This window comes from Dermacentor variabilis, chromosome 3 (genome assembly GCF_050947875.1).
Source record: "Dermacentor variabilis isolate Ectoservices chromosome 3, ASM5094787v1, whole genome shotgun sequence".
Lineage (NCBI taxonomy): Eukaryota > Metazoa > Arthropoda > Arachnida > Ixodida > Ixodidae > Dermacentor > Dermacentor variabilis.
The window spans coordinates 8,638,717-8,654,453 of NC_134570.1; the positions used below are offsets into that span (position 1 = coordinate 8,638,717).

Here is a 15,737-nt window from a genome sequence, read left to right on the forward strand (position 1 = left end):
GCTTATGCAGGCAAAAGGTAAGGAGCGTGCAAGAGAAAAAGGGCTACTGAGCTCCGCTTCAATGCGAGCAAGCACTGGATTTATCGCTACATGTGCCGTGCTGAACTTTCCTTATGCCACCGAAGCTGCCCGAATTGTTCGAAGAGCTGCTTGTGCTTTCCAGCGTAGGCTTTCCAACGCTATGTTGTTTCACTGCGCAAGTCCAAGAATTTCCAGCTAGGGCAAATCGGCAATGCTGACCTAACGCTGGTTTATCTGGACATGCCATCACCTCTGACCATGCACGAAAAGGGCTCTAAACGAGTTTATGTCCGGTCCACTGGTAACGAGAAAACGCGAGTTACCGTCATGTTGTCATGCACGGCAGACGGACGCAAGCTCCCACCCTGTGGCATCTTCAAGTGCAAGACAGTGCCTAAATTTAAAGAGCTGCCAAAAAATATGATCGTGAGGTGCCATGAGAAAGGCTGGATGAACGAGAATTGTGCTCGACTGGATAAAGTCCGTCTAGTGTAGGCGGCCCGGCGCACTGTTGTCGTTCCCATTCATCCTCGTGCTGGACGCATTTCATTGCCATTTCGCCAACTCAGTGAAGAAGCTGTTGCGCGAATCCGGCACTGAACTCGTCATTATCCTGGGTGGTATGATGTCTCAGCTGCAGCGTTTAGATGTTTGCGAGAACAAGCCGTTCAATGACACGGTCAAGCGGTGTTATGCAGATTGGATGCGCTCAGGTGAGCCTGCAGTGACGCCGACCAGGCGGCTGAAGCGGGCTTCGCCAGCCACGCTATGCAAGTAGATTGTGGACGCATGGGCCAGCATACCAGAGGGCCTTGTGCATCGCACATTCAAGAGGTGCAGCATCTCGAATGCGCTCGATAGCGCAGAGGATGAGTACCTCTGGTATGTCCGACAAGGGACTGTCCGAAGAGTGCACAGCTGAGGAAGACAGCGATTGAAGTGCGGTCTACAATTGAAATAAATGTTTTCCTCGAGTTTTCCTAACTCGTATTATGTACGGATAAAACTTCTTTTTTTTTTTTCCATTTTGCGTCCCAAAAATTCCAGTCGTACTATATGCGGGTTCGTATTATACGCGGGTTTTTACGGTACTTCCAAAACAGGGTTCGCAGGCTGCGTATGTGCTTAGCCACACTGATAGCCATGAGGAGACGTTCGAGAACCTGCCTCTGACTGCCCCTCGCCCTCATGCACGGTTAGTTGCATTAGAGTGAGTGAGCTCCCCTCCCCCCTTCCACTTGCACCACGGGAAGGCAGAACTTATCAAGCCACCATCCTTTCCAGCTCACCCTCGCAAACTTTCATTTGAACCTACAGCATACAGCACGCGGGGCGCAATAGGATCTTATCGCACTTTGACATTATTTAGACGTTTTCATCGGGAAGAGCTAGGACCTCCTGGACTGTGGTGCAAGAGTACAAAGGCATGTGCAGCAGCTTCTGCAATGCTTTTGTGCGAGCATTCACGTGCAATTAGCATAGCCCAGAGGGCGTTATGGCGATGCTCAGGGCATTCTCAATGAAAAGATATATACAGAACATGATGCTGCTCCCCTTTTGCTGTGGCTCTCGGTAGCGCAGCATGTGATTTGAGAAATGCGTTAGCACACAGCGACATAATTCAGCCATTTGACCATCTGCGTCCATGGAAGTCGCCATTTATTAAGGTGAAAGCCTTAAGTGCCTCATGGGTTGAAAATCTCATGTCCTGCGTTATTGAAAAATTGACTGTCCGATGTTATGGCACCAAAATTCCATAGCACCAAAATTGATGGGAGTTGAATCTACAACCTTTGGTGCTCTGACGTTTCTACAACCTCTACGACCTTTGGTACAACTTTTGGTAGAAGTTGAACCTGCGAACTTTGGTGTGATTTTGGGCAAGAATTTTAATTAGAATGTCATGTCATTTAATTAATTTCTTGCGAGTGTGCAGGTTTTTGCCTTCATCTTCTTCAGTGTATGTTAAAGTGACTATGAACCTTTAAAACAATTCTAAGGTTTTACATGCCAAAACTATGATATGATTATGAGGCATGCCATAGTGGGGGATTCCAGATTAATTTTGACCACCTGGGGTTCTTTAACATGTACCCAATGCACGGTACACTGGCGTTCTTGCAGTGCGTCCAATTGAAATGCAGCCACCATGTCAGGGATTTGATCCCATGACCTCTGGCTTAGCAGTGCAACGTCGAAGCCTCTACAGTACCATGGCAGGTCACCATTTAGTCTCTCGGTATTCCTTCATGGCAGCAGTGAAATTTCGTTATATTGAAATTTTGCATATATTGTTATATTGAGGTTCAAAATACATTGTGTTCTATAGACAAGTTACAAAAAGTTGACTACTTCGTTATAGTGAGAGTTTCGTTGTATTGAAGTTCATTATATTGAAGTTTTAACTGTATATGGACACTGAAGTAATGGACGCAGAAGCAGGAATGAACGCACGTTTACTGAGTTAGTCGTTTAAGTAGTAAACTCTGGCGTGACATCATGTCACTCGGGCATTGATGCATGCGCTCGTAGCGTGCGTGAATTGCTGACATACCATCAATTCCTTCCCCTTAAGAGGAGCTCTAAAAACGGTCTGGCACCTTGCGACGCCGGTTTGATCTGCGAATTGGAACTGCCAGAGGTCCAGCATTGGCAGTACCCGTGTCGTGCTCTTCCGGGACTCCAGTGTTGGCAGCTCCCGTTTCGTGCTCTTCGCTAGCCGAGGAATTGGGGCTTGTAACTGAAAAGCCCGCCAGAGGGTCTGCATCTTCGCTTGCTGGGGCTAACCCTCCTTTTCTTTTAGTGCCTTCCTCGTCTAACGATGTTGGTTTCTGAACCTCCGCGCGGTGTCTTAGCTGATCTTCATGACGCTCACATAGTTCCCCATCCTCCGTCTTGACCGTGCTCAAGCGAGCGCCCCTGGTATTCTGTATCACTGTGGGTGTCCAGCTGGCACCTGCCCTATAGTCGTTGCACCAGACCGGTTGTCCGGGCGAGTGTCTGCGGGGAAGTGCACCTGCAGCAGGAAAAGGTCGGGACACCACATTATCCAATAGAGTACGTGGTTCGAAACCAAGAAGCAAGAAGCCAGGTGTCTTTCCGTTTTGGAGGGGGGTGCGCCAATAATGCAGTAGCCATCGGGCCAGGCGCCTTTCAAGGGTACCATGTACGTTTTTGCGCAGACCTTCTTTAACAGTGCGCACTGCCCTTTCTGCCAGCCCGTTGGATTTCGGATGGTATGGAGGAGATGGTAGGTGTACTATGCCATTATCTTCCATGAATCGGCGGAACTGTCGTACTTGTAAACTGGGCCCTGTTGTCGGAGGCAACTGTTCGTGGCAACCCAAATCTGCTGAAAAAGCCCCACAACGCTTCAACAGTGTTATCTGCACTGGTTACTTTAAGCGGAACAATCTCAATCCATTTGGTATGAGATTCCACTATGATCATCAACATTTGCCCTTCGACTGGTCCTGCGAAGACTGGAAGAGAAAATAGTCTAGAGGAATTTGAAATCCCAAAGGTAATGCCGGAAGAAGTAAAGAAAGCCTTGGGAGCAATGCAAAAGGGGAAGGCAGCTGGGGAGGATCAGGTAACAGCAGATTTGTTGAAGGATGGTGGACAGATTGTTCTAGAGAAACTGGCCACCCTGTATACGCAATGCCTCATGACCTCGAGCGTACCGGAATCTTGGAAGAACACTAACGTAATCCTAATCCATAAGAAAGGGGACGCCAAAGACTTGAAACATTATAGGCCGATCAGCTTCCTGTCCGTTGCCTACAAACTATTTACTAAGGTAATCGCAAATAGAATCAGGAACACCTTAGACTTCTGTCAAGCAAAGGACCAGGCAGGATTCCGTAAAGGCTACTCAACAATAGATCATATTCGCACTATCAATCAGGTGATAGAGAAATGTGTGGAATATAACCAACCCTTATATATAGCTTTCATTGATTACGAGAAAGCGTTTGATTCTGTCGAAACCTCAGCAGTCATGGAGGCATTACGGAATCAGGGTGTAGGCGAGCCGTATGTAAAAATACTGAAAGATATCTATAGCGGCTCCACAGCCACCGTAGTCCTCCATAAAGCAAGCAACAAAATCCCAATAAAGAAAGGCGTCAGGCAGGGAGATACGATATCTTCAATGCTATTCACAGCATGTTTACAGGAGGTATTCAGAGACCTGGATTGGGAAGAAGTGGGGATAAAAGTTAATGGAGAATACCTTAGTAACTTGCGATTGGCTGATGATATTGCCTTGCTTAGTAACTCAGGGGACCAATTGAAATGCATGCTCACTGACCTGGAGAGGCAAAGCAGAAGAGTGGGTCTAAAAATTAATCTGCAGAAAACTAAAGTAATGCTTAGCAATCTCGGAAGAGAACAGCAATTTACAATAGGCAGCGAGGCACTGGAAGTCGTAAGGGAATACATCTACTTAGGGCAGGTAGTGACGGCGGATCCGGATCATGAGACGGAAATAATCAGAAGAATAAGAATGGGCTGGGGTGCGTTTGGCAGGCATTCTCAGATCATGAACAGCAGGTTGCCATTATCCCTCAAGAGAAAAGTATATAATAGCTGTGTCTTACCAGTACTCACATACGGGGCAGAAACCTGGAGGCTTACGAAAAGGGTTCTACTCAAATTGAGGACGACGCAACGAGCTATGGAAAGAAGAATGATAGGCATAACGTTAAGGGATAAGAAAAGAGCAGATTGGGTGAGGGAACAAACGCGAGTTAATGACATCTTAGTTGAAATCAAAAAAAAGAAATGGGCATGGGCAGGACGTAACGAGGAGGGTAGATAACCGATGGTCAGTAAGGGTTACGGACTGGATCCCAAGGGAAGGGAAGCGTAGCAGGGGGCGGCAGAAAGTTAGGTGGGCGGATGAGATTAAGAAGTTTGCAGGCAAGGCATGGCCACAATTAGTACATGACCGGGGTTGTTGGAGAAGTATGGGAGAGGCCTTTCCCCTGCAGTGGGCGTAACCAGGCGGCGGCGGCGGCGCTGCTGCTGCTGCTGCTGAATATTCTGGATAGCCAGAAGATTTTTCATCGCTGACATGCCTTGACGGGTATGGTGCAGCAGCTGCAGCATTGATTCCCGAGCTGCGGCAGATATCACAGCCCTATGGCTCCAATAAACAATACTATGGCTACATGTCAGCTCGTCTTTCTTTTGGAACATAGGTCGTAATGCTTCTTGTGTTGCCGGCAATTTCTTTGGCCAGCCTTCTTGAACATAACTCATAAAGATGGTCTGTTAGCAGCACGTACTCCCGTTCATCTTTCAATGTTGACTTCCCTGTCTTGTCATCATGTGGCGCTTGCGCGGGAAGATGGCTCAATGCGTCGGCCACAATTATTTCCTTTCCCGGTTTGTACTGAATGGGATATTTGTAACCACCGAGTAAAAAAGCCCAATGCTGTATCCTTGCTGCTGCCAAGGGTGGTATTGGTTTATCGGGACTAAGAAGACGCATGAGCGGCTTGTGATCTGTGATCAATGTAAATTGGTTTCCCAGCAAATATTCGCGAAACTTCGTCACGCTGAATACCATCGCTAAGGCTTCGTGCTCAATCTGAGCATAATTTCGCTCGGCTGAAGAGAGGGTGCGAGATCGAAACCCGATTGGTCGGTTTACGCCGTCCACTCTGTGGTACAAGATGGCCCCAATACCACATGAGGATGCGTCCGTTTCCAAGATGAGCGGTTTTGTTGGGTCATAGTGGGTCAAAATCTGCACCTCCTTTATCAACCGCTTCACTGCCTCGTATGCATTTTCTTGCTTAGCTTCCCATTGCCTAGGCCTGTTCTTTCTTAATAACTCGTATAATGGCGCAAGCACTGTAGCGAAGTTCCCCAAGAATGCGTTGTAACACGTAACCAGACCTAGTAGCGTGCAAAGTTCCGTTACACACGTAGGTTGAGTCATTCGTAAGAGCACGTCAATGTTTTCCGTCTTTGGTGTCAGGCCTTTTGCGCTAATGCGGTGACCAAAGAATTCCACCTCCGGCTGACAGAATCTGCATTTGAGCGGGCGAAGTTTAACACCAGCTTCCCTGAACCGCTGGAAGACCTTGCGCAACGTCTCACAATTTTCTCTTTTCTCGGCGACCACCACATCATCTAAGTACACTTGTACACTCAGTAGACCCTGCAACAGTGCTTCCATTCGCTTCCGAAAAACCGCCGGTGCTGACACCACCCCAAACGGTAGCCGATTGAAGCTATACAACCCTTTTGGCGTGTTTACCACCAGCAGCTTCTTTGTTGCATCATCTATTCGTAGCTGGTTGTATGCATCCTTCAAATCTATTGTACTGAATACCTCCCCTCCGCTGAGCTTTGCAAATATATCCCTTATCTTTGGCAGCGGGTATTATTCTGTGTGGCATGCTGTGTTGACTATCGTTCAAAAATCTCCACACAAGCTGATGGAGCCATCCTTCTTGATGACGGGAATGAGTGGCGCCGCCCACTCGGCACTGCCAACCTGCGTCAGTATGCACGTGTCAGCCAACCTTTCGATTTCTGCATTTACAGGCCCTTGTAGCGGGTACGGTATAGAACCGGCTTTACAGAATCGCAGTGTGGTTCCTTCGCGTAACTGTAAATGAACCGGAGACCCCTTGATTAATCCTAGCCCTGACAAAAACAGATCGGCATATCCCGCCCTTAGCGTAGCAGCTATGGCAATTTTGTCAGCAACTGGCGGCTTACCATCATTCACGTCCATGTTGAGTACTGGGCCTCCAGTTGGAATGCTTGAATTATGTCTCGCCCACACAGGTTTGGGCCTGAGTAGCCAAGCACCACTAGCGTCGCGTTGGCGGTTTTCCCATTGTAGGTGACAGGAACTTTCAGCTGTCCTTTCACCGGTAGTGTCTCTAGGAAGCAACTCAATTGAAACGGTGACTTGTCGAGCATGGGCCAGCGGTGGCGATGCTGGGCATAAGTTGGCCATGTCACTATTGACACTGGTGACCCTGTGTCCACTTGCATCTTCACAGGCACCCCTTTCCATTGTAGCGTTCGCCATGTCGGCCGGCCCAGTCCTGTCGACGACTCACGGAGGTGTAACAGGAACTGTCTGTAGTCCTCGCTGTCTGAGGATGGTTCCTCACAGTGAGCTACGTTTTCTTGGCGTGGCTTGGAATTTGACATTGAAGCCAGGTGTCCCCTCTTCCGACAAGAGAAACACTCAACGCGGCGGAACCTGCATTTGGCAGTCTTGTGGGTGTCGCTTCTGTAGCAAAGGCAGCCGGTCTGGACTTCATTGTTCAATTTTGCCATCCTGTCTGGCTGTGGTCTTCTGGAGAACTTCTGCCGCTCTTGCTTTGTTCGTACTGCGTGGACACCCTCTCTGATTGGTCCATGTTGTATGTTGCGTGCCACCATCTCAGCGGCTAGCGCCGCATCCTCTGCTTCCTGCAGCATGAGCGTGTGCCTTGCTAGCAGATTACGACGCACTCCAGCATCCCGTAGACTGCAGACAAACTTGTCGCGCAGCATTCTCTCTAGTGCCTGGCCAAAATTGCACCTATTAGCTATCTTCCGTAGCTCGACAATGAAGTCGATTGTTGACTCGTCAGCTTGCTAATTCCTTGTGAAAAACTGATAAGACTCCGCTATCTCATTGCCTTTCGGTGCAAAGTACTTGGCCAGTTTTTGAACTGCTGCTTTGTATATCAGATCCTGAATCTTGTCAGGTGCACAACGGCTGGCCAGGAGATCTACCGTCTTGGTACTAAGCGCGGCAACAAGTAAGGCCCGACGCTTCTTCGGATCGACGATCTCGCGGGCTTCGAAAAAAGCTTCTAATCGCACCTGATATGCGTCCCACTTGTCGTCCCCTTTGTCAAAAATAGGTGGCCCAGCTTGCGTCGCCATGCTTTACCCTGGCCGTGGGGGCTAATCCTCGTTGCCACTGAAGTAATGGACGCAGGAACAGGAATGAGCGCATGTTTATTGAGTTAGTCGTTTAAGTAGTGAACTCTGGCGTGACGTCATGTCACTCAGGCATTGACGCATGCGCTCGTGGCGTGCATGAATTGCTGACATTCCATCAGACACCAGGTGAATTTTCGTCATTGGTATCATTGTGAGGTTCCATATAGTCTGCGGTGCAGAAATATTTCTTTCCCAGCTATTAATGAACCCATTTGAAAATTTTTTGCAGCAGAATGCTTGCCCAGTGTTGAAAGTCATGTGATCAAGCGTGCACAAAATGGCAGGGGATGAGATGAGCGTGTGTCTCCTCCTCTAGCCCGGTGGTACGCCGCCTGCGCCCTATCTTGTAGGTAATCTCCAGTGTGTGCAAAGATTGGCGAGCTGAAAATGGCTGGTGGCTACATTTGTGCTGCTTCTCACACTTCTAGTGTTGGAACTCGCATAATCTCAAGTTTCAGAGATGTGTTAAACAAAGAGGCAGTAAAAGTGTTCACTCCCTTGCCAGAGCAGGTGTTCTTGGTCATCGAGTGAGGTTTGTTCATGTTTGCTTGTGTGCACATGACACCGTGCTTGCTAATTTAATTATTAGTCAAATCATTACTGCAACTTATAAGGCCAATAAAGCTATGAACCTTACTTCGTATAGTTGTGTAATACTTTGCTACCACTGTCAATGCTTTGCCTTTCAGGCTAAACTGCAACCTTATCTTGTTCTGTTTTTTAATACTTGTAGCAGTAGTGAACTGCATGTTGCAGTCTTATATTTCATGACAAGGTAGTTCAGAACTTTCAAAATTGCTTTATGTTCATAATCTTGTGTAGTCTCCACTGATTACCTGACCTGGTGCTGCTTTCTTGTATGTTCTCCAGCCTTTGGCGTTAGTTGCTTGGGGATGCCGCTATGAAATGAGTACTGTGGACCAGGAGGAAGTTGTGGCATTCATCAAGGTAAGTTGGGCATTGACAGTGACTTGTTCTGATAATGTTCTCTAATCAGCCTTCAGTGTTACTTTAAGGGGCCCTGAAATGGTTGGGCAAATTTTGTGGACACGTAGAGTACAACTACAGCAAAACATAAGTGGCAAAATTGAAGTGAAACATCTCGTATCAAGACAGCTACAGACGAATACAAGTTACCCTCCTCCCTAGCCATGCCTTTTCTTCTCAACCCGTTCGCCAAGTGAATGGGGCTAAGCCCCGCTTTCAGTGGCTCTGCGTCATGGTGTGACAACACATCGTCTATTTCCTGCAGTCTCAGAGCCAGTGCACAAAGCCTTTCCAGCCTCTGCACTATCCGCCTGCCCATCGACCCCGCATGAGAGCTATTCAAGCAGCATGCGTTGCGAGTGTTCTGTCGTAGCGCCGAACCTGTCCAGTATTCTGGTAGCCTCAGGCAAACTGGGCATTTTGATGGACGGCTCGAGGCATAAACTAAAGCCACTCCATACTGCCACTGCTGTGGTGAAGAAGCATAAACGCGAGTGGCCTGAGTGGTGAAGCCACCTGGTGGCTCAGAACTTAACCAGCCAAGCACAGAGCTACTATTGCTGTAACCAATTGTGAAACGTTTTAAACATTTGGAAAGAGCATGCCTAAGTTAACATTTGTTTTTTTACGTTCTACTATAAAACAAGAACGAGAGAAAGCAGTGGGACATGCTTGACCCTACCATGAGCCCGCTTAATCATCTTTCGTTTTTGCAATGAAAGCATTAAGTGTGAACACTTGTGGCATGAACAAGAACTGCGGACTATTATAGCCCACATAGGCTTTGGCATTTTAATGTCGGTTGTATTGATGGCGCACAATTTTAATGGTAGAATATCTACATTTTATATTTGTACATTCCTCAATATTGTTCAGCCCACTGGCATTATGCGAAATGCAGATTTTATCTAGTCCAGGATTTTTGCAAAATAATGTTGTTTATGAAGCTGCTCCTGAGTGATTTTCGAGGCAGGATAGTTTCTTGGTGCCTCGGAGGGATTTCCATGCAGCGACTTTATTACTTGTTGAATACAAAAATTCACAGCTGCTTGAAAGACAGTAACACTTTTTCATGATCTCGAGAGAGAACCAATTTTACCGACTATTTGGAGAAGTGGCCTGGCCAAGGGTTCGATTTGAAATATCTGAATGATTACTTACATACTGCTTACTGACGCCAAGGGATAATTAGATTAAGTTATGGAAATATTACATTCTTAGTCATTGCCACTTTTGCTGAGTCATTCTTAACTGTTTGTAGTTTTCCTGGGTCATTTCTAATTTTGTTTAGTCATTATCAGTTCTGCTTTGTCATTTTTAATTTTGTTGAGTCATTCTTATTCATTCCTAATTTTGCATGGTCATCTTCAGTTTTGCTGTGTTGCTGTCTGAGTGTCAGTATAGCTGAATCAGTCTTATTCATTCTCTATTTTCCGAGGTCATTTTTGGGTATTCTCAATTTTGCTGACTCATCCCTGATTGTTTTTTAAGTCAATGATTATTAGTCAGTCATTATAGCTGATTCATTATTAATTATTCTCAACGTTACTTATCCATTCCTAATCACACTCAGTTTTGCTTGTGATTGTTAGTCACAGTAAGAATTGCATAGTCAGTTTAGTTATAGTTATTGTACATATTGTCACGAGAGGAAAAGCCAGTAAGTCAGTCCTAAGCGAATGTCCGTTTGCAGCTCCTTTTTGCAGCAGCTACCACGCACACACTTCTTCCTCCTCGACTTCCAGCGTAACTAGTGCGTGCCATTACCCCTCCCTCCAAAAAAAATTAAATAAATAAATAAATAAAGTTGGGGAGATGTTAAATGCCACAAGGAAAAAATAGAAGAAATGAGAAAGGCAACGGACGTGACGACAGGGGCCGCATCACAAAGCGTGTGGAGGAGAGTCAGCGCGAATGGTAGGGCTTCATCCTGGTAACGTGAACAATGTCAGAGGAACGTGGTCTACGGGAGTGGTGCGAAGTGTCGGCTGGAATAACTTCGTAGTTGACAGGACTTAGACGACGCAAAACTATGTAGGGTCCAAAGTATCGGCGCAATAATTTTTCTGACCGGCCTCGTTGACGTATAGGGGTCCAAACGCATACAAGATCTCCCGGGTTGTATGTGACGTCTCGATGGCATCTGTTATATCGACGAGCATCTTGACTTTGTCGGGATAGAATTCGTTGCCGCGCAAGGTGCCGCGCTGCTTCGGCACGCTGAACAAAGGCGTCTGTATCTGGCGCGGTACGTTGAGACGAAGTTGGTAGGAGCATCACGTCGAGCATAGTGGTGACGTTGCGTCCGTAAACCAGACGAAAAGGAGGAAACCCGGTGGTTTCTTGTAGGGCAGTGTTGTACGCGAATGTCACATACGGGAGCAGTTCGTCCCAATTTTTATGATCCGTGGCAACATACATGGAAAGCATATCCGCAATCGTTTTGTTGAGACGCTCAGTTAAACCGTTAGTCTGCGGGTGATACGCAGTTGCCGTACGGTGCGTTGTGCCGCTCAGCTGCAGAATATCTCGGACCAACTGGGCAGTGAAGGCCGTACCACGGTCTGTGATGACGACAGCGGGAGCACCATGTCGAAGGACGACATTTTTGATAAAGAAGTTAGCAACATCTGAAGCAGTAGCTCGCTGAACGGCTTGTGTTTCGCAGTATCGAGTGAGGTAATCGGTGGCGACAACGATCCAGCGGTTATCAGCCGAAGACTTGGGAAATGGGCCGAGTAAATCCATCCCGACTTGTTCAAAAGGTGAACAAGGAGGTCGGACAGGCTGAAGCAGACTGGCTGGTTTCAGTGGTGGAACTTTGCGACGCTGGCAATCTCGACAACTTCGGACGTACTGCTTCACGGTTTTTGTGAGTTTTCGCCAATAGTACTTCTGCTTGATCCTCGCGAGAGTACGCGTGAAACCGAGATGCCCGGACGTTGGTTCGTCGTGGCATGCACGTAGAACGTCGTCGCGGAGAGTAGCGGGAACAACGAGCAGGAAAACGGCTGCCGTAGGGTGAAAGTTCCGCTTGTATAGGATGTCGCCACGTAGGCAGAAAGAGGACAAGTGACGCGCGAACTGCCGTGGGGGTTGTGGTCGGCTTCCTTCAAGGTATTCAATCAAGGGCTGGAGCTCGGAATCTTGGCGTTGCTGTTGAGCAAGGTTTAAAGACGGAAGAGTACAAAGAAAACCAGAATCGTCGTCAGTATCTAGTGGTGCGGGTTCGACGGGGGCGCGGGAGAGACAGTCGGCGTCCGTGTGTTTCTGGCCAGACTTATAGACGATGGTCACATCAAAATCCTGTAACCGAAGGCTCCATCTTGCGAGACGGCCTGAAGGATCTTTGAGATTCGCCAGCCAGCAGAGAGAGTGGTGGTCGCTGACGACACGGAAGGGTCGTCCGTACAGGTATGGGCGGAACTTCTGGATAGCCCATATGACTGCCAGACATTCCTTTTCAGTTGCTGAGTAGTTTTTTTCAGCAGCAGACAAGGTTCGGCTGGCATACGCAATAACGCGCTCAACACCAGCTTGAAACTGTACGAGTGTCGCTCCGAGACCAACGTTACTAGCATCAGTATGCACTTCTGTGTCAGCCTCGGTGTCAAAGTGACCAAGGATCGGTGGTGTCTGTAGACGTCGCTGAAGGTCGTGGAAGGCGTCGGATTGTGCCGGGCCCCAAACAAATATGACGTCGTTCCTGATGAGTCGTTGCAAAGGTTCGGCAATTTGACAAAAATTGGGTACAAAACGGCGGTAATACGCGCAAAGCCCTAAAAATCGGCGGACATCGTGTTTTGTCTTCGGTATCGGAAACAGAGCAACTGCCATGGCTTTGTCAGGGTCAGGGCGCACACCGGTGCTGCTGACAATATGACCTAGAAATTTGACCTAGAAATTTGTGTTGTTCAAACGTGGTGGAAAAAACAACTACATCGTCTAAGTAGACTAAACACGAGTTCCACTTGAGGTCAGATAAAACTGTGTCCATCATGCGTTGAAATGTGGCCGGAGCGGAACACAATCCAAAAGGGAGGACCTTAAATTGATAGAGGCCGTCGGGTGTTATAAACGCCGTTTTTTCCTGGTCCCGTTCGTCAACTTCAATTTGCCAGTACCCACTACGCAGATCCATTGAAGAAAAGTAACGGGCATGTCGCAGGCGATCCAAGGAGTCATCAATTCGAGGAAGTGGGTAAACGTCTTTTTTCGTGACCTTGTTCAGTTTGCGATAATCGACACAGAATCGTAGTGAACCGTCTTTCTTTTTAACTAATACAACAGGTGAAGCCCAAGGACTTGTCGATGGTTGAATGACATCATCGTCGAGCATTTGTTTAACTTGATGACGAATAGCATCCTGTTCTCTCTGCGACACGCGATATGCGTGTTGGCGAACAGGTTGGACGGTCGGTTCAGTGATGATTCTGTGTTTGATTAAAGGAGTCTGTTTGACCTTCGACGTGGTGGCGAAACAGTCGCTAAATGACGATAGCAGAGTGAGGAGCCTCTCCTTCTCGTTTTGGTCCAGCTGAGGGTTGACGTTGATGTGCCTAGTCAAGTCCACATCGCTGGGTTCTGGAATCGAGATTGTCGTTACCGAAGCACAGGCGTTGGACTCGAGCACCGTTTCGAAGTAGGCCATGGTGGTATGCCTCGCAAAGTGCTTGTATTCGCCACTGAAGTTGGTGACTAGAATCGTGGTTTGCCTATGTTGGAGCTCTACGAGACCTCATGCGACGCCGACTCCACGATCCAGCAATATGGTGAGGTTACCTTCGGCGATGCCTATTCCTAGTTGGTCTTGGGGGCATTCAACGAGGACGAAGATGCTACTTCGAGGCGGTAACGTCACGCAGTCATCAACCACGCGTAAAGCCGCGCGGTGATGTTCATCGTCCACACTCGAATCCGAAGAAACATGGTTAGAAAAAGTCACGGACAAGTCACGAAGGTTAATGAGCGCCCCATATTCCTGGAGAAAATCCATGCCCAGTATAACTAGCCGAGAACACTTGGGCAGCACAAGAAAAGACGCTACGAAAGTCGAAGTAGAAATGGCAAGTCTGGCGGTGCATCGTCCAATGGGTGACACGAGGTGTCCTCCGGCTGTAATCAGATGTGGGCCGTCCCACGCTGTCAGCACTTTGCGTAGCCGAGTGGCCAGTGAGGCACTCATAACCGAGTAGTCAGCTCCCGTATCTATAAGTGCAGTTACCGGATAACCGTCGATTGAAGCAGTAATAGCAGCAGAAGTTCTTTTTGCAGTTTCGAATGAAGGCGTCAGCGGTACGTCGCGAGGGGATGGCGTCGGCGGAGGATATTTGACGGTTCGCATGACAGCGGCCTCACCCCCGGAGGTCGCCGTTTTCAGTTTCCCCGGCGCGGGCTTCCACCGTTGACTCCAGCGGAATCAAAGGCAGGTCGAGCACGGTTTGGTGACGCGTACCGACGAGGTGAAGGCGACCGTGACTGTCTTCGCTGTTGGGCAAGAGGAAGCCGGTTACTTTCTAAGTATTGCTCGATCTCGTGCGGGCGTTCGCCATAGCGCGGGCAACGGGCGTCCGGATGGTATCCCCGCAGACCAATCCGTCGGTACTGGCAGTCGCGATACATGTGACCAGCCTCCCCGCAGTGATAGCACAACGGACTGTTGTCGGGGGCGCGCCATACTGCAGATTTGCGCGGACCAGGATGAAAGGGTGCTTGCGGATTCATGCGGTGGATCGGACTTGGGGAGCGTCGAGAAATCCCAGCAGGCGGCTGCGAAAAACGGCCCGTCGACGGCGCGCAAGCCCGAAGAGCATCCGCGTACGAGAACGTGGGAGGTTCGGGTCGTGTTGGTGGCGAGGGATGAACCACTTTGCCGATTTCTTCCCGAATGACATCCGTAAGAACCGCGGCACTGGGAGGTGCCGGAGCCGATGCATAGGACTTCTGCAGTTCTTCTCGAACAATTTGTCGTATTAGCTCGGTAAGGGACTCCCTGTCATCATTTGCAGGTACGAGAGAGCATGCAGCAGTCATGGTGGTCTGGCGTTCATACTGCGAGAGCCGCTGCCGAAGCATACGTTCCATGACTGTTGCCTCACGAACGAACTGAGAGACTGTTGTAGGAGGATTGCGCACGAGGCCCGCGAAAAGCTGTTCCTTTACGCCTCGCATTAACAGACGCACCTTCTTGTCTTCTGGCATTAGCGGATCGGCCCGACGGAACAATCGCGTCATGTCTTCGACGAACATGGCGACGGTTTCGTTTGGCATTTGGAACCTCGAAGACAGTGCTTGTTCGGCTCTTTCTTTCCTTTCGGGAGTGCAGAAGGCTTCGCAAAGCAGTCGGTAAAACTCCTGCCAGCTGGTAAATGAGGCTTCGTGGTTCTCATACCATACTCTCGCCGCGTCTAAAAGGGAAAAGTAGACGTTCTTCAACTTACGGCGATCGTCCCAGTCGTTAAAGGCGGCGACCCGGTCGAAATGGTCCAACCAGTCTTCGACGTCCTCAAAGGCGTCGCCATGGAACGGATTAGGCGTGCGAGGCGCGTTGAGAATGCATGGTACGGCAGCATTTGGGATCTCCTCGGTTTGGCTTGCGGTAGTTGTGGACATTTTCCTCACGGAGCTTGCCAGGGGACTGTATTGCGGTGGAAGACCTTGGAGGCGACGGCTGCTTCGATAGATTTCTGCCGTCCCCGAGGTACTGGCGCCGGTAGCTTCTGGTTCAGGACCCGTAGGCATACGATGGATGCGTACCCCGC

The 15,737-nt window shown here is 48.8% G+C and overlaps 1 protein-coding gene across 6 annotated transcripts in view; it reads left to right on the top strand.

Moving 5' to 3' along the window:
• LOC142575120 (uncharacterized) overlaps positions 1-15,737 on the top strand; it is a 132,006-nt gene that overhangs the window by 87,334 nt on the left and 28,935 nt on the right. For all 6 annotated transcript variants that reach the window (XM_075684127.1, XM_075684130.1, XM_075684128.1 and 3 more), the window contains one exon: positions 8,860-8,937. In XM_075684127.1, the coding sequence (XP_075540242.1) occupies positions 8,860-8,937 (78 nt within the window). The remainder of the gene's footprint in view (positions 1-8,859; positions 8,938-15,737) is intronic.